At 36.2% G+C, this 20,394-nt stretch overlaps 1 protein-coding gene across 1 annotated transcript; it reads left to right on the plus strand.

Annotated features, from left to right (window-relative positions):
- Nucleotides 1–615: 615 nt before the first annotated feature.
- LOC143557791 (uncharacterized) lies at nucleotides 616–1,686 on the plus strand. Its single transcript, XM_077046783.1, has one exon. The coding sequence runs from the start codon at nucleotides 616–618 to the stop codon at nucleotides 1,684–1,686; it is 1,071 nt and encodes a 356-aa protein (XP_076902898.1).
- Nucleotides 1,687–20,394: the final 18,708 nt, after the last annotated feature.

A 20,394-nucleotide genomic window follows, 5' to 3' on the forward strand; every position in this document is an offset into this window, starting at 1 on the left:
ATCCGCGTGTTCGGAAGGCTTGTTTAAGGGTATTCAAACACCAAGAGGTGGCCCTCTTATATCGCACTTATTCTATGCGGATGATGCGATTTTCCTCGGTGATTGGTGTGCTTCAAATATTTTGAATTTAAACCGACTTTTAAGGTGTTTTTATGTGTCGTCCGGTCTTAAAGTTAATCTGAAAAAGAGCACTCTGTTCGGAGTGAAGGTAAACATCTCTATTGTAGAAAGTTATGCACATGCTTTGAATTGCAAATCTGGTAAGCTTCCTTTCTTACATCTCGGTCTACCTATTTGTGCTAATATGGGCCTTCGTCAGAATTGGCAGCCCATTTTGGATAAGTTTGATATGAAACTTTCCAAATGGAAAGGTAAATCATTGTCATTTGGGGGCCGTTTAACGCCTATTAAAGAGGTTTTGGGGAGCTTGGGAACGTATTATTTTTCAAATTTTAAAGCTCCGGTAAATGTCTTGAAACTATTAGAAACGAAAAGGAGGAGATTCCTATGGGGAGGTTCGGATGAAAAGGAGAAAATTAGTTGGGTGGCGTGGAGTAGAATTGTTCTTGATAAGGACCGGGGTGGTTTAGGAGCTGGTACTTAAAGGCTGCAAATATGGCATTGTTAGCAAAGTGGCTTGCACGGTATAAAAATGATAATCAATCTCTTTGGGTGAAGGTCATCACGGCTGTCCATAGGAGCTCAAGAAAATGGGTTTCGCTTCCGGTTAAAACTTCTATTGGTGGTACGTGGAGAATCATCGGTAATACGGATAAAGAGAATACCTATGGTAGCTTGAAGTTGTTGGATAGATTAAAGGTGCGGGTTGGTTTAGGTGACAAGACTTTCTTTTGGCTGGATTGTTGGGCTAAATCTCAGCCACTGAAGTTGTTTCCAGCTTTATTTTCCTTAGAACGACAAAAGGACGCGCAGGTTGTGGATTGCTATAATTGGTTCAATAATGAGTTATCTTGGAACTGGAGATGGCAGAGACAACCTACTTCACTTCAACAACAATACGAACTAAGTAGGTGTCTTGATTTGATCTCAAAATTTTCATTTTTTGTTAGTCCGGACGAATGGCTTTGGAGTGGTTTAGATGGAGTACTCTCTCGTTTTATGGTTAAATCCTTGAGATGGGAAATTGATAATTTTGATCATCAGGTTCTTGACTTTTCTTTCAGGTTAAATTGGGTTCCGATTAAAGTAAATTGTTTTATTTGGAAATTGTTAATGGATAGGATTCCGACAAAAATTACGTTGTCGTACAGAGGTATTTCGATGGGTGATTGCATGTGTGCTCTTTGCGGGGTGACTGTTGAAACATCACAACACTTATTTGTAAAATGCAAAGTGGCTAGATTGGTATGGTCTAACGTGCATGATTGGGTTAAGATACCAAAGTTAAATTACTCTGATTCGGTGAAGGAGCTACTCGTATATCCCACCCAGCACACTTCTAACAAGGAGGAACGTCTTGCTATTCAATCCATCTCGGCGGTCACTTGTTGGATGATTTGGATTTCACGAAATGAGGTTATTTTTGAGGGTGCCCCCTTTTCGGTGTCTAAGGTGGTGCATGATATCAAAACGGCATCTTTCCTTTGGGCTAAGCATAGAAGTAATCGCTCTAGCTTGGATTGGGAGAAATGGTGTAAATTTAATTTTGTGAATTTTCCGCTTTAAGTCTTTGTCAGGATAGTTGTTTTTTATATGTTATTTCCTTGTACTTTTCGGGCCTTTTGCTTCTCGTAAATGATCCTCTTTTTTGTTCAATGATATTGGCTTTTCAAAAAAAAAAGTAAAAAGAGAAAATATACTGATATATAATAATGTAATTTTGGATAGAAAGATAAAGTAAAAGGTAAGAATAATCTTATAACCAGGTCCAACTCTTTATCCGCATGGTTAATAGACAATATCCTATCGATTTGTAATTCACACATGGAGCAAAAAGTGAGCCAAAACTACTCGGTACTCTGTCTCCCTTTATAATTAAAGAAATATTAACTTTTTGTCTTTGATTTTTAATTTTTTATGAATACGGTACATGGTTATTTTCAAATTAAGTAGCTTTAATTCAACCTAAGTACTTTTAAGTCCGTTAATACTTTAACTTAATTTATCTTTAATGCCCCTTAACTTATTGTTAATTTTTGCTATATTAGATTAAACACACCTAGTTGTCAAACCACACCACCAACACCAAGTTGTGAAACCAAAAGCAAAAGCCCCTCGATTTCATGTGTTTGTTTAAAAACATATCTTTAACAAACATTCTATACGAATCAAATGCGTCATGTTGACCACATATCTAAACACCCTTAATCCAAAAACTTTCAAAAAAAAATAATAATAAATATTTAAACTGAAACCAAAATTTTCAAATATATATTCATTCTTCCTTTTCTTTTACAGCACCACATCATGTTATTACACAAAACCGTAATTAACTAATAATTACTTAATTACAAACCCAAAATTAATGCAAATTAAGCCCAAACTTGTTAAGTATAGACTCCATATTATTAAGTATCGCTAAGGTGTTACTCATCCACTCACTCGATCTCTGCACCTTCATCTTCACTTCATCCACAGCCGTCGATCCCACCTCTTCCAATCCATCCACACACGTCTGCTGATCTGTCATCGCCGCACTTATCCACGTCATCATATCCGCCACCTTCGCCTCCGTCAACTCACCATCACCACTCATCGCCTCCACCGACTCACCGCGTCATCGAACAAACTCGCACAGTCTCGCAACGCCGAACCGGTTCGCAAATCGTTCGACTCGGAGATCAACGTCTTCGGCAGCGACGACACGTTCGTCAGCTCGGTGAACGTTAACCGGACCGTGAGGTTGAATATCGTCACCGGATCCACGGCGTTGCCGGAGTTGATTGAGCTTATGTTCGTGAAACACGTGTCTGGATGTTGCGTGACGTGGCAGACGGTTTTGATTGACTCCGACGAGTTGACCGACGGCGGTTGGTTAGGTTCCGGTGGTTTGTGGTGGCGGTGACGGTGGATTGCGGTGCTGGCGGTTATGACGGCGGTTATGATGGTGAAGATGGATAGAGTGAGGATAACGGTGGCGGTTATACGGCGTGAACGTGACGGGGAGTGGGATGTGAAGGTAACGGCGTTAGTTTTTTCTTCGTCGGTGGGGTTAATTTTGCCGTAGCCTTTAACGAGATTGACGGAATCTTCCATTAGTGAGATTTGTTGAGAATGTCGTGTAGTAGAACTGTAAGAGATGAGATATATATAATGACTTTATATGTTTTTTTTAATATTTTAATTTTGAATATAAAAGTATATGTTAAGGATAAGTTAATGGTTTTTTAATTAAATTAATGGTTTTCGGCGAAAATAAAAGTGTAAAAATAATTGGGATTAAGAAAGTGTGTCCTCAATTATCGAACGTTTTGCTTTATAACGGTTGGTATGAATGGACCAATTTTTAAGTATGATTTTGACACGCGTAATTGAGTAATAGCGGGTCACAACTATGAAAACCAACAACTCGAGTGTCGTCTCAGCAGCAAACCACCGGCTCAAGTTCGGTGGATATGCTTCAAACCCGAAACATTCAGGTAGGATATAGCTATTAAGTTTGGGTATGCGATTAGTTTTAAAAATTTTGTCAGATATGGAACGAGTATTGGATCAAGTGATACCCGAAACCAAATGCACGTTTACCTTAGCTGCCGAGTCATACAAGTCTAATTATATACCCAAAAAGTTTTAATTTTTAATTTTATGTTTTTCCTTTACCTTTTTCTATTAATGTTTTATTTTAGTAGGTTCGTTATATGAAAAGTTGAAAAATAATTTTGGGATATATATTTATTGATATTATTTATATTTTATATGGTGTGAAATATAAACATGCATAAATTATAATGACACTAGTTTGAGACCAGTGTAATATACGGGTAGCTAATTAAATTATAACATATAATTAAGTGAAATAGAATACGTAACAAAATTATCATCTATCATTAATACTCACATTTTACATTAAAATTAAAGAAAATGAAGTTACTCACGTACTTACATACTGTCTCTAATACCACTAATGCCAACAATAAGACCAGTTTTCTACAATGGCAAAATAAACATCATAAGGAAAATGACTCAATTTAAATTTGACTTTTGTAAAGCATATTTGAATTCCATACAAACCATTTTAACCATTGCTCCCCTTCCTTTAGGTTGTACCTGCATCATTGATTACATATTTTAATAGAAAAATACATGGAATTTCATTTAAAAAATACAATATATTAACTTATGCACTTCGTATTACTGAAATTACATTTTACATTATATTATCATAAAGATGATGAAGATAATCATTAATATATTTTATTCATTAATAAAATTTTCTAGACAATAGCAACCATTAGCTTTAAATTGACACAGTTGACTCCAAAAGAAAAATGGGACATTAGCATCACTAATCTTGTAATTGTATATGAACCATACCTAGTGATTCATAAAACTGAATCAAATTTTAAAAATTACTGTAAAGCGAATTAGCATGTTAAAAAAGAATACTGCAAAGAGAATCAAAGTCAAACTAATTTGAAGCTTTTGTTAGTTGCAGCTTGCAGACCATACATCATAAGTTCATAACTATCAAATAAAGAGACAACCACAACAAATAAGACTCTTGTATGATTATGAACTTATAACGCAAGCTCTTAAGATGTTAGTTTTGAAATTATGTTCAGTAAGTAGAACATAACCGGAAGTATATTTATTTTACATGTAATTTACCAATTATAAAATACAAATCAGTCTTTAAAATTTATCTTACCTCCATGGATACCGTCAGATCACGACATCATCAAGATCAAAAGGTCGGTTTGTTGCACCAAGAATGAGAATCATTTGACTATCTTTTGGCCTCAATCTATCCCGTGCTGCTATAAACTTATTTCTCATTCGTCTCATAGCTTCATGTTCGAATCCACCACCACGCGCACCTAGTAAACTGTCAGAATACATATAAACACATAGGTACGCCTAAATGAAAAGGGGTAGATTTGCCACCAAGTAAAGTTGGACGTATATCATATTTATATGAAATTAATCCTTTTTATTACTTTATGCTTGATTGAAACGTTTAAATCATGTTATGCATATACAACTTATATTAAAGTCTGCTAAGTTTAGTGCAGCTGTCATGAGTTGAATAATTATTTCTTCACACAAAACATAAAGCATTCATAAATTAGAAAATTACACAACAATCTATGTTGAACACCAAAATGACACAGTTAAAAGAAATCAATGTGCATGATTTAGGAAATTACACAATGATCTAAATCTGACCTAAAACTAATCAGCCATCAAAAAAATTTCAAATTAACAAAAAAAAAAAAAGTATTGACCAGAATAAGCAGCAATGGGAAAACACAGTGATCACACAAAATTCAAAATCATTTTATTTAACATCATCAACAATATTAACCAAGCCGAAATATGATAAATATATAAAATATTCACCTCTATAGCTGAAGCAATTGTTTGAATTCTGCAACCATGATTCAATTGTAATCGGTGAATATGGGCTTAGTGATGAATTCTGCAACCATGATTTAATGCATAAAGTCTCCTAAATAATTTAATTCAAAGAATTAAAATATACTGAAAAATCTTGTCTACTGATTACAAAACGAACCTTATAGCTGCAAAGAAAGGGGATTTAGGCATAAACCCAATCACTACCGTCAGTTGATATCAACAATTACACAAACTCAAAAGGTGGATTCAACATTCACATTAAAACCCTAGAAACCTAAACTGTACACATTAGGAGAGCCACAAGAATTATTTCCGGTGAACACGACGTCAGAATCTTCAAATTCCTCAGCCACATAATTCCTACCAATAAGCAACAATGGAAAATAGGAGACGATTTGGATTTGTGTTGGTAAGAAAAGGATTGACCAGAATAAGTAATAATATTATTAACCATGATGAACGGTCTGAATCAATAGCAGCGGTGCGGATGAACGGTCTTGTATGTTTAATCAGAGAAGGGAGAGTAATCAGGTCTGCAACTTACAGAGGAGGGGTGTGTGTTGAATGAAAACAAATTGATCTGAAATATTATTTGGGCGGGTTATTCTGAAATAAATATTCATTTTACTGAATATGGTTTAAAAACGTGAGGAGCGGTGAGAGCTTGACAAGTGGCAAAATAGAGTATCATTTTATTAAAGTAGTAAGATTAGTTGTTATATAAATAAAAAAGTATACAACAATTATAATGGTAAAAAAACTGTACTTGAAAATCTCAATGGATATTTGTTAACAAATTTGTGAATTGTGACCGGGTTTGGGCACACATTTATGATCGGCTAGAGTCATGGGATTAGCAATGATTGGCTCAAACCCGGCTCATTGCCATCCATTTCAAAGGGTCTTAGGTTCAGACTCTTTCTATGTTTAGATCTTAGAAGGACATAATTGTTTAAAACATGAATCAGCTGATTAGTAAGAAACTAGATAGGACGAGAAAATTACGAACTAGGAAATCAACTCCCAAGTGCAAGTATAAGACCAAGCTAAAGAAACACACGAAAACTTACCACGCGAAACCAAAGAGAAGTATGAAAGGGATAACAAACGCCCATAAACCGATCCGAAAAACCCGTTGCACCAACCTACAAGTGCAAAGTGACCTAAATGTTATCTCGCAACTTCAAATTCCCACATGGTTTGTCAAAAGCAGACCGGTTTTATCATTCCTAATCGTTTCTGTCATTCCTAACAAGCATTACTATTTTTGGTTTTTCTTATATTTGTATAAACATCTCTCTTGTTTGAATGATTATAAAATTTAAAAACATTAAAAAATGATAAAGAAAAGTATATTTATATTCACTCTATATCATGAGAATGCCCTGCTTGGGTGCGCGCATATAATGTGTATATGTGTGAACCCTCAGGTGGGCTAAAGTGAAATTGCACTAATTTTGACGTTATTTTACTAATCTCGTGAAAATAACGTTAAAAGTGGCGGAAGGTTAATCAGGCATCATGTGGTAGCGTTGATAGCCGAAAGACAAGGGTACATGCACCAATCGGCCGGTGTCCCAATGGTTGAGTGTTATGTGTCTTGTGTCCAAGGCTTGATGCAAAACTACCATCGAGCTGGGGGTCTCACCGGAAGCAACCTCTCTATTCCTACGGGGTAGAGGTAAGGCTGTCTACATCTTACCCTCTTCAGACCCTACCATAGCTTTGCTATTGGTGGGATATACAGAGTACGATGATGATGATGATGATGATGATGATGATGACTCTATATCATGAGAAACTCAAGTCACACCTCAATACCGAATTGTCAAACACGGAAAGAAAAAAAATAAATGGTTCATAAGTAGGATGACAATTGATAAACACGTTCTAAGTTGTAAGCAAAGAAGTCCAAAATTGATTGTCAGGTCAAGATCTAGAATAGACGTTTAAACATTAAAGATACAATTATTAGCATTTAACATTCAACTTATGCATAATAAAGTTTCGTTATAAATTTCTAATGATGACTAAAAAACAAACATATCTTTCAACTGTATATAAGCCAACACTTTTCATAAACAAAAGTTAAGTTACATAAATTAACCTTGGATTTAATAAGGTTGGTTTCTTCAAGAAAAAGTAGGAGCAAATCTTTCATTAAGGAAAGATTATCCAACATGCACATGTATTAAAAAATGATTAAATCAAATATCAAAAGTTTAAATCTTCATTATGTTTTACTTATATCAATTCTCGTCTTTCTTATGGTTAAATCAATATTTCAAACTGGAATAGATACTTAGTGTGGGATTAAACAAAGCGCAACGACTCTTTGTATGTGAGTGCAAAAGGAGCACGAGCAATTGTGGTACGAGCACGTTCACTTTGTTATATTTGTAACATCCTTTTGTGCTTTCTTTATATACTCACTTGAACCTCAATTTGATGCTCTTCTCTTGTAAACCCCTTTTACCCATATATATTAGATCACAAGCATGAGGAAAAGAGAAGAAATATGTTAGTGTGAACTTATTGTAACATTTTTAGACTTATGCTATCCAGAATGAAAATGTAATGTTAGTCTTGTATATATGCTCTCTTATCTCTTGTTTTCATCATGAAACAAATAAAACTTAAAACACATATCTAATTGCAAACATGTTTTTTAAATTAAATTAATTATTTGGAAGATATTATGTGTTGCTTTAAATGGTTTTAGATGCTATGTAGCAGTATTTCCTTTATTTATACATAGAGTGCCTTTTGTTAACCAATTAACTTATGTCCAATTGAAATAATAACTATACATAAAGGTAATATAAGTTTCTCAATACAAATAATATCGTAATATCAAATGCGCGTTAAGTGCCATTGGCCTTCTGGCTCAATGGCATGAGGGTGATGGTTAATGTTTAGGATTTTTGAGTCTTAAATTCGAAACCTGACTCAGGGAGGTTTTTTCACAGTGATGAGTTTCTACTTTGATGGTGTTCTTGGGTGAGTCAGGCTTAAAGCGTTAAAATCAGTATTAATGGTTGGCATTCCGTCTTAGAAAGACTCACTCAGGTATTGGAGGTGGATACAAACGCTATTAAAAAATGCTCGTTAAGTGGCCCATTCATTTTAGCCTTGTTTTCAGGCCCAACTCTCGCTAAGCCTGATATTGGTTGGGCGAGTTTTGCTTTTTAAATATTACTGGGCTGAAATCGAGCCATTTTTAATTAACTGGAGCAAAAAGCCTTTTTGTGTTACTATTCGTTTGTAACACTTAGAGCTACTTGAGATGTGTTCCCTAAAAGCTCGAATCGATTCGAGCTATAAATGAGCTCAGGCCGAGTATAAAAATGAGCCGAGTATAAAAATGAGCTAAACAAGCCTGAGCCGAGCTTCACTTATTGGTTAATAAATTTAATATATAACAATATAATAATTATTTTATTTATAAAATTATGATTAAGAAACTAAATAATATGTGTGACTATGTGAATACATATAGGCACACATATTATGTTACACAAAAAGTTTTGGTTATAAATATGCATATTTTATAATTAAAAGTACACATATATATATATATATATGTATATATTAATAAATATTCAACGAGCAAAGCCCAAGCCAAACACGAACCCAAAAACAACTTACGAACCGAGTTCGAGCTTTAAAAATAAATTTCGAAACAAGCCGAGCTTGAGTTCTCGTAAGTTAAACGAGTTGAACTCGAGACCGGCTCCGCTCATTAACACCCGTATGCATAGTTACTGGCGTATAATTATACTTTGTATAATTGTTGTCTTGTTGTAATAACTATATTGTTTGTTGCAATAACACATGAAGCAGTCTAGACCAAACTACACTATGGACTTGGTCAACAAAGACAATTTGAATTGATTGGTGATATTAATTCAAGTTTTTCGCAACTCCAAAATTTCCAGTAGTCAAACAAAGTTAAAATCCTTTATGTATCCAGAAATGTACGTGTGTGGGTCTTAAGGACACCAAATGGCGGTAAATGAAGCACATAAACACTTCTTGGTCAGGTGGTCTCGGGTTTCCTCCATACATTTACAACAATTATATTTTCTTGTTATTGCTATGCATTTTTCGTATTATTTATGTTAAAAGAAAAAGAAGATATTATATCCATACTAAATAACCATTTAATTTGTCATTATATTAAACAAATAGAACTAAAAATTTATAAATACCCCAATTACGACTTTTGTCTCCACTCATACGAGATCCGACTCTTAATTGTATAGTTTTCTAAAGATTTCATTGTCACATACCAACGATTAATTCATAACCATTATCCGTTTTTTTAACATCACAATTCATATGACCCCAAGTTCTAATAAACACGACATCTAAATTAGCTACCCTCATTGTCTTCCCTAACCACCACAAGCTCTAACAAACACGACTCCTAGATTAGCTACCCTCATTGTCTTTTCAAACCACCGCTACCATAATTAACAACTCACAAATTCAAACAATGAATAAAACAAAGCTTACATGTTTTAATCATGAATACATAATTAACAACACACAAAACTGAACTCTCATTTTATTGCATGAAAACACTAGATGCACAAAATAATAGAAGTGTGATTGTGAAAAGTGGGGGTTCATTTCTCTTTTATGTTACTTTGTATTATTATCGGTTAAACAAATGTAAAATAACATATATTGTGTCAAACAAGATGTTAAATCATCTAAAGTTGCCATGTCTGATGTCTAATTTTACTTCAAATTGTTACATATTAGAAGCCCTTTTGGTCAAATACAAGAAAATGAGAACACCCATTAAAGGTGTAGAACAAACTATAACGTCTAACAATAACAAAATTATACCTAATTATGTCACATTTTATACCTAATTATAGAACAAACTATAATGACTAACAATAAAAAAGTTATTATGTAATTAGCTAATTTCATGAGATTAAAATAACACGATCTAATTTTATAACAAACTTGCACACTATTCTGTTCAAAACAATAAACATTTTGTCGTTAGTTGTTCTTAAAAAGACAACATCTACCTATACTATTAAAACGAAATCATTATTTCACATGTCATTTTATTAGAGTAGCTAACCAGGATGCTAACTAATACTATTACCATTTATAAAATTACTAACAAAGTTACAAATATAACTTTAAATATTATATTAAATGAAGTTTATAGATATTTATGAATTATAAAATTTTATTTGTCATTAATTTTATCTTATAAATCCATAAAGTATGTTATTATGTATATTATTAAATTCAACTTTTTTGTTGCATTTTTTAGCCACCCGTACAGACTATATCCTAGTATGATCACATAAAGACAGGCTCTCAACTATAGTTAACATACAACATTATCAATGCAGATTAAGAAAATTCAACTACATCTACTGTATTTACAGACAACATAAATCCTTAATTATAAAATCCGACTCACGACCACCACACCAAGAATCTATGGTTCTTGCCTAAAACTAAAAGTCTAACAAGACAACTTGTCAACATTATCGAACGCAAAGTCTCTTACACGGGAATAGTTAACTTTGTTAGAACCGTGGCATTCAAGTGGGAATGCGCATGCACACACGCAAAATTGTGTTGCTTGACTAATACTCTCATAAAAGAATTATGAATCAAAAGCTGTACACAAGAAGCTGCTGCTATGCAGGTTCGTGGACGACAAGAATGTTATTCTCATAGCCGTTGTTGTGAACGATAGGGAGCATAGGATCAACTCTCCATGTTCCATCAACAATGAATTTTATCTACAAAAATTATTTTAAAAAACGGTCATTTCATATACCATACGCGGTCGAGGATGGATGTGTAGACTGTAGACTATTATTAATTACTTACCTCATATCTTCCTGGGTACAACTTGAGGGACGCGCAAAAAACGCCTGTCTTTGTTTTCTCCATCTTTACCTGCATTCATCAACAACATTGCTTCAAATTAGGGGTGTTCTTCGGGTTTCTTGGGTCGGGTACTTCGGGTTACAAAGTTTTTGTTTTAGACCCCGAAACCCAACCCAAATTTCTCACGGTTTTTTCGGGTTTGGTCAATCGGGTTTTGGGTATTTAAAAAAACAAAAGGAAAATAAAAAAAAGTAAAGAAAAACTACTATACGAAAACTAAAGCAACATATTTTTCTTTGCTACGTTACGTAAATAACCAAATAATAAATAAATATAACCTGGTAAACCAACATATTTTCTTCTATTACATTGTTATTAGTCATAAATAGAAAAAGATTTATAAACAATAAACAATCGATCCATAAAAGGTAGAATAGGAACAAGTGGAATGTTAGTGTTCTGCATACAGCGTACAATACATATCTAATAATAATATTATGTTTTTAACATAGTTATCAAATGCGAAGCGCTCGAAAGCGTTGAGGCTGGGTCTAGCAACCAAGCGATAAGCGCAAAAAAAGCGCCCGATTTTTTTAAAAAAAAGAGCACATTAAAAAAACAAAAATCTAACTTAAATATAACATCTTATGAAGAACAAATACATTCATTCTTCAAATAGTTTATAAAACAACCAAAAACCAAAAACCAAAAACCAAAATTCAAAACATGAAGTAGTACCAAGTACATCATAATAATTAGAAAAACGAAAAACCAAAACATAGAAAAACCAATATTAAAGTTGGGAGGTTGCAACATTAAACTGAGAAGAAGCCATTTGCTGAAACAATATTAAAGTTATCATAAGATTATAAGAAACAAAGAACAAAAAATGCATAGTAAAGAAAGAAATCCGAAAATAGGGAAATAAGAACAAAACTAACCATTAATTCTTAGTTTTGGTATGAATATCAAATGAGGAACTCCTATGTGTCTCCAGTCTATTTAGTATGCCGTGTACTCCTCCTGTATCTTCTTCTTCTTCTTCTTGTTCTTCACCACTTGGTCTTTTTAAACAGTCCAAAGGCCAACGACGGACCAATTTGAAGGAGGAAATTCTCCTACTACTAATCTTGTTGAAATTATTTAGACCAACAAGAAGAAGAGGGGATGATAAACGACACAGCATTTCTTTCTTTCTTTCATCCAACACAACACAGATTCTGATTCTGCATTTGCTTAAACCGCTGCTGCTCAAGGTTATGAGATAAAAATAAAAACAATAAATTAATGGGATGACGGATGGATGGATGAGTAAAAAACACAACAATATTGTTACTGTTATGTTAATTAACTACCATGAACTATCCATACACATCTTAAAAGAGCTGCAAATAGGTAACAAATATCCAAAATAAACAAATGTTTAGAACTACTACTTAAACCAAAGTTGCTTTGTAAGCTACACAGGTCTTTCACTTAGTTGCAAAACATCTGTTAAGCGGGTTATGGTTACAAAGGAAGCTGCTATACTTTTGCTTTCAAGTGCGTACCGTTGGCCAGACAAAAAGATTGCCTTTTGAGTTTAGAAAAGATGCTATTTTATGCAGCTTGTTTGAATGCCAAAAGTCTTCAACATCCCCTGTATATAGCATAGCATTAGTATTGAAGTTAATGTTTATATATTCTAAAGTTGTAGGTTGTTTAAATGCCAAAAGTCTTCACAAAATATGTTCTTTTGACAGGTATTCTTTGTTGCAGGCCACAATAGGGGTAAAGTTCAAACTTAAGTCTAAAGTCAAGTCGTTACATAAAACAAACAAAATGTTAATACATCAACATGTATTCATTAATTACCAACACTTAGATGATGCATATATAGGTCTAGTAGTATAAACTTAAAAAAAATTAAAACTTTGTTCTCGTCACATCTATATGAAAATTGAACAGAAAACACTAAAACCACAAACCCCAAAATATAACGAAATGAATTCCTCTTAAATCAAGTGAAAAAAAAAACCAAATAAAAAAAATAAGTGTTTTAAACTAATAAGGTATGTATGTATGTATGTATGTATGTATGTATGTATGTGACAATAAAATGAATACACTTCCATTTATCCATGACATAAAAATTACGAATACTCATAAATAAACCATTAGTCGAAGAAAGGTCACCTTGTTAATTTGTTGGCGTAAGGAATAATTAGACAGCCCAAGGAGTTGAAGTTAAGGGATGCAAGTACTGAAAGCGTTGATAAAATTACAAATACAATCTATCTACAGTATGTATGTCAACCATGGAATGGAATGGAATGGAATGGTGTAGATGGAGTCAGTCAACGTCGTGCTGATGCCGGAACAGAATTACGTTGGGGTGCTAAATGGGTTGGTTTGGGTCCAAATGGTACTGGGTTACAACGGGTCAAAGGTTGTTTTGGTTTGGGTCAGAGCGGGTTAGAGTCATCAGGTTTCGGTTAAAACAAGGTTTTTTTAGAATGAGGATAACGGAAGAAACATTTCGTGCACGGGGTTGATTGAGCACGTTGACTCAAACAATCATGTTATCTGTCTCAAAAGTTGTTATGGTAACTATTTAACGACCTCTAACACGCCCACTAGAGGTGCACAAACCGGGTATTTTTAGGAACCGGTTCCGGATATATTTGCGTATTTTACCTGGTTTTTACGGGTTTCGGGTAGGGTAGGGTTGGGTTGGGTCGGGTTTTGACCGGGTATTGGTGGAACCGATTCCATTGAGTCCGGGTCGGTTCCGGTTCCGGTTCCGGATACAGTTTTGGGGAGAAACCCAAATCCCGGTCCGTACACGCGGGTAGGGTAGGGTCTGGAACCAAGTTTTTTTTGCACCTCTAACGCTCGCTACTATAACAGGAAAAAAAGTTGTTTTGGATGATATTAAAGTTGGCGGTCTAGCGAGCGAGTGGCAGCCGGTGAGGGATGGGTTCCAGGTGAAGCTTAAGACGTCGAGTGGGACGTATTTGAGGGCGAGCGGAGGAGCCATGGTTCCATTGAGGAATTACTTGGTGACACATGATAGTAGTCGTAGTAATATGTATAGATACTTGTATTTTATTTGATGTTGAGGTTGTGGATGTACCAGATGATCAAGAGTTTAGTGATTATTTGTCAATAGCTTCGAGTTTCTCTTTGGTTTCTGATGAGATTTCGAGGCTGGAATTCGGTTCGATTCAGTTTTTGTCATAAACTCCTGTGTTATCAACGAGGAAGGTACTTAATTCCTCCTTTATTTTATTTCATTCATTTGTATAAAATTATCCTGTGATCAATTCAAATCATTGTTAATCAACTTAGGACAATTAATAACTATGATTAGCTAAAATTTATTAGCAGTTCTCTAACGATATTCTAGTGACTTTCTCTAAGGGAGGTCACCGGTTTAATTTTCGTTCGTGACAAATGCCATGTGCGAGTCTGATGTTTTATCATAACGGGCCTTCATGCCGTGGGCTTCATTTGGAATTAGTGGCGGGCGTACGTAGGAGGCATTTTGTCAGTGAGTGTATTCGAATGATCAGACTTTATTGGTCGTTAAAGAAAAGCTGAAGTTATATTTCATATGAAAGTAGCAATTTACTTAGTCTTAAGGAAATTACATGTAAACAATTTTAGGAATCCTAGTGTTATACATTATTCATTATTTTAAACATATATCATATGCCACGCCACAAATCCTGATCCTTTAACACAATGTATTTAACGGCGGGTCAATGGATTTTATGGATGAATGAAAAGGTCTCCAAATCTATTGAATATGGTGGATGAACATTTAATTTATAGGCTGAGCTGGGCTCTCAACACGGCCCATGTTGAGTTGGGCCCAACCATGTTAATCACTTTATCTTATTGTATTTAATGTTCGTTATCAAATGGAATAGCATGAGAGAGAACAAAGTCATGTTGACCTCTAGGCACAGTCGTGGTGAGCCTGGAAGTGTCCGGTTTTTTTTTTGTTGTCTTTCTCTCTTATACTATCAACATGGGCACGGTAAAGAGTCAACATGTGCCATCTTGAGCTTCATAATCTTTTATTTTGTCCTTTTCTTTTAACTGTGTAACATGGGGTGTGTTGTGTCAACATGGGCCATGTCAACACACCCTATGTTATGACTTATGAATTTTGTCTTTTGTTCTTATGTTTTTACATGGTCATGCGTTGCTTCACCATGAGGTGTGTTGAGTTTGTTTCATAGTTTTCTTCGTTTTTTTCGTATATCAATTCGTTTTATTCTTTAAGGCTATATTTACCTAGAGATAGAAATTATAAGCATTAGTGGTTATTTATTCTCATATAGTTGATGAAATTATACCTAATTGGAGATATTTGAGTGTTGAAAATATGTATAAATTTATATACATCAACCTTCTCTTAGATACCGTACTTTTTTAAAGTTTTAATAGGGTCCACACACATCTCCTAGTCAATTTCATGTGCTGATTCACAAGCCCGACTCGCTGGACACTTTTAGGGATGAATTGTGTACTATAAGGGCAAAATAGCACAAATTTTAATGAGTCAATGGGAAGGTCTATGGCTTCTCCTAGATCCCATACTTTTTTAAAGTCTTAAATAGGGTCCATACACATCTCCTAGTCAATGTTCATGAGTCAATTCACCAGCTCGAGTCGCTGGACATTTTCAGGGATGGGTCTGAACCCTGATAAAGAGCAAAATAGCAAAAATTTTGAACGAGTCAAGGGGAAGGTCTGTGGCCTTCTCCTAGACCCCGTACTTTTTTAAAGTCTCAATAGGGTCCGCACACATCTCCTAGTCAATGTTCATGTGTCGATTCACAAGCCCGAGTCGTTGGACAATTTTAGAAATGGGTCGTGTACCGTAAAGGGCAAAATAACACAAATTTGAACGAGTCAAGGGGAAGTGATGGTCGGTTAATTTGTATATGTTTTAGTTCGTTTCATATTTAGTTTTAACTGTTTATTTTAGAACTATCGATACTTCACACGTGTTTAATTGGATTTCAGGTCATAGGCGTTAAAGTACTCAATATGGACCTGTTGTAGCACGGAATGAAGACCCGGGATGTCCAGCACGCGAAACGAGAAGTTTAAATTTTTTTGCTGGTGAGGAGACCCATCGCGATACGCGATGGGATCCCTGACCACCCATAGCGTATCGCTATAGGGTGTTAATTATCTTTGACTTTCTGGTCCATCGCGATACGCGATGGACCGTTGAAGACCCCATCGCGATACGCGATGGGGAGTGCAGACGGGATTTTTGGTTATTAACATATTTTTCATCATAAGAAACCCTAACTCCGTTTTGACGAAACATAGGCTATTCCAGCAGTCCAAGAAGGCGATTTCCACCATCCTAGCTCGTGTCAAGACCATCTGCATGATCTATATCAACCGTATTGAAGATATGATGATGTCTAGGCTCGGCTAATCTCCTAGAATCGCACCCGGGATGTATAGTTTGTAACCCTTTACAGTTTTTCTCATGTGATTAAGAACACTTGTATATTGTTATTGATGATTGATATATGATTATTGATGTTTAGTATTTCTGTGTGTTCGGTCGGTTTAGGTTTACGTTGGTCTGAACGATCTGTTACCAGTTGCTAGATAATTAGTCATATAACTGTTTGGTTAGCTTGAATACGATAAAACGTACAGTTACCCTTAACTGAGTCACACTGGCAAGGACTGTTTGATAACTAGTGTCGTGTGTAAAGTAATTGTTGGCGTCTAAGGTTTTGTCTGGTTGATCAGTTTTTAGTTAATCGTTAATAATTAATTTGTTAGGTTGCATGAAATACTGTTTGGTTGCTTACTTGAATTCCCGGGTGTGGTTTGCTTTGTTAACTGCTTAATACTCGTTTACTTGTTCGTTGTTTAGTTCTCTTAATTAAAACTATTGCTTGTGTGATCAGCACTAAATCTATTACTTCATAATCTTAAAAGTGTTTACACGAATTGCATTGACCACATACTCCTTATGATACGATACCCTACTTGCTCTAACTATTTAGAATAATTAGGTTTTTGATTGACTCAAACGACGGTAATCAAAATGGCGTCGTTGCCGGGGAGTTAGTGCGCTTTTTGTTTTTCGTGTTCTTTGATTTTTGTGTTTTATTTAATTTTCAGTTTTTAGTAAACCAGAACCAGAACCAGAATCAAAACGAAAACCAGAACCAGAACCAGAATCAAAACGAAAACCAGAACCAGAACAATACCCAAAACTAAGATCCACTTCCACAAACCAACATGTTCCACCCAGAAAAAATACCCAACCCACCAAACTTCAATAATCAGAATAACCAAAACAACTCAGCTCGTGCCTCTAGAACCCGAAATCAAAACCGAAACCAAAACCCAAGACGAAACCTAAACCTCAACTTTGACCGAGCCGGACCATCTGCTCCAAACAATAAACCCAAACGCCGAGTTCAGATAAATATTGATGATGTTCGATCGAGTGTTCCGACAGAAGATGAAGATGAGGGTGAAGACAATAATGGAAACGAAGGTTTTCGGGCAGCTGACGATGAGGTTGACAGATGGGTTAGAGATAATCGGGAGGTTGAACCCGAGAACGAGGTTAGTGAACTGGAGGCTGAGGGTGATAATCAGTATGAAGAAGAAGTGGAAGAGCCGGTAATTCGAAGACGGGCTGAACCCGTTAACAGACACCGAAGGGATCGAGAAAGGGTAAATCGGGCGGAACGGCCCGAGAGAGTTCGTGGTATTCCAGTTAACCGGGGCGGTTTGGGAAACCCTGGGGGGGGCAAAGGAGAAATTACATAGCCCCAGCTCATGGTGTTAACAGTCGGTTCAGACCGGCTATCTCAGACGGAGCATCGCCGTTGGTTCCACAGGAACGAGTGCAGGGACAACCAACTTTCAAGTCCCGGCCATCTTACATCAACATCGTTCCTCATTTCAACGGGATGGCTTCGGAAGACCCGTATCACACTTAGCCGATTTTTCGGCTATTTGCGGGTCTATTGGTGATGGTACGTACGATCAGGATGAAGTCTGGTTGCGGTTATTCCAGTTCTCATTAAAATACAAATCGAAACTTTGGTTTAACTTGTTACCAACACACAGTATCAGAAACTGGGCTGAGATGCAACAACTCTTCCTAAACGAGTTTTATTCATAGTCGAAGACTACCGAGGCCCGTTCTGACATTCGTCACTTTTCACAGTTACCGGGTGAGTTATTCCATGAAGCTTTTACCAGGTATAAAGATATGATCAGAAAATGCCCACATCACCAGATCGAACTGTGGGAGCTGGTAAAGTGCTTTGTTGATGGTTTGACATACGAGGACCGAAAGCATCTCAAGGCCTCATGTAATAGTCAGTTGTTGAATCAGCCTGAGGAAGATGATTGGGAATATTTAGAGTTCATGTGTGAAGATTCCAAGGCAATAGCAGCAGCTGAAAGACAAAGACGGGGTAATTCATCCAGATCGGTTAATTCAGTCACGAGTGAGTCCGCGAGAATTACTGAGTTGGAACGTGAATTGACTGAGTTGAAAAAGGGTAAAAAGAAAGAGGTCGGGAAAGTTGGTGTTAAATTCTCGGTCTGTGAAGATTGTGGTGAACTTGGACACAAAGCAGAAAATTGCCCCGAGTTTTATGATAACGAGGAGGATGATACCGAGGAAGTCAGTTATGCTTACGGGGATTCCAAAGGCCAAGGGTTTAATTCGAACACATATCACCCGGCCCTGAGGAACCACCCGAATTTTCGTTACGGGAACGCGTCTTCTCAGATGAACCCGAACTTTCAGGGATCGAGTCAGAACAGATCGCATGGTAATTACCGTTAGAGTGGTAATCAGCAGGGCTCGAGTAATCAGAATCGGGGGTATAACAGAGACAGTAACCGGGGTGAAAATTTTTCGGGTAACCAGGATTAGCAGAAACGGTCCTCGGGTAATTCGGATGAGTCAGTACACTCGAAGTTGGATGCGTTATTGAAAGCTATGACTGAACAAAAGGCTGAGACGAAGCAACAGTTCGAGTTACGGGATAAATCATCGGAGGCAATGATGAAGCAAATTGGTCAGCTCGCATCAGACATGGCGAAATTACAAAAGAATGCGGGCCAACTTTCGAGCGACACCACAGTAAACCCGAATCATCACAGTTCAGGTTCGAAAAAGCATGTCAACCAGGTAAGTATTTTACGTAATGGTAAGAAATATGATAACCGGGTTGGGGGTCCACCACCATTGGTTGATGGGGTGGTGGAAGAAATTGATGAAAATCTCGTCAGTGATGACGAGCCGGGACCGATTGAATTAAATAAACCTAAAAAAAGTGAAACTAAAAATAATAAATCGGTTCCGAAGGATGACACCAACAACTCTAAGGATAAGGAAAAGGTGAAAACTGTTCCATATCCCGATGCTTTGTTGGCGCCATCAAAGGCGAAGATGGCATCAAAACAAGGCCCGCAACAAGAAGAAATGTGGGAAACGTTTAAACAAGTCAAAATTAGCATTCCTTTTTTAGATGCCATAAAACAATCTCCATTCGGGCGGGTTAATCTGGTTTCTAGAAATGCGCACAGGGTGTCCCCGAACTTTTCGTCTTTATTTTTTTTATTTTAATTATTTTGTTAATATTATAATATTATTTAATTATGAGGGACAACCGCGACCGAAATGCTATACGGTTGTCGCCACATTGATCGTTGATATATTTAACTTACATGTTTGATTTTACAGATATGTCTGGGGCGTCATCGTCTTCGAGGCGTAAGAGACAGAGGACTGGGCCCGCATCATACGTTACGATGGTGAAGAGGTGCCGATTATCGAGGGCGTTGAGCGAGCGGATATCGTGGGCGATGGACACCGCACGCCTCATCAGGTGCTTAGATTTTATGATCCGTCCGAGGAGTACACCAGGTACACGCGGATGAGAGGTATGCAGCTTCTACGTATGAGGACGTTTGATTGGG

The sequence above is a fragment of the Bidens hawaiensis genome, unplaced genomic scaffold (assembly GCF_021521415.1).
Source record: "Bidens hawaiensis isolate Kalapana, Puna unplaced genomic scaffold, B.hawaiensis_p1.1 tig00001087_1, whole genome shotgun sequence".
NCBI classification, from domain to species: domain Eukaryota; kingdom Viridiplantae; phylum Streptophyta; class Magnoliopsida; order Asterales; family Asteraceae; genus Bidens; species Bidens hawaiensis.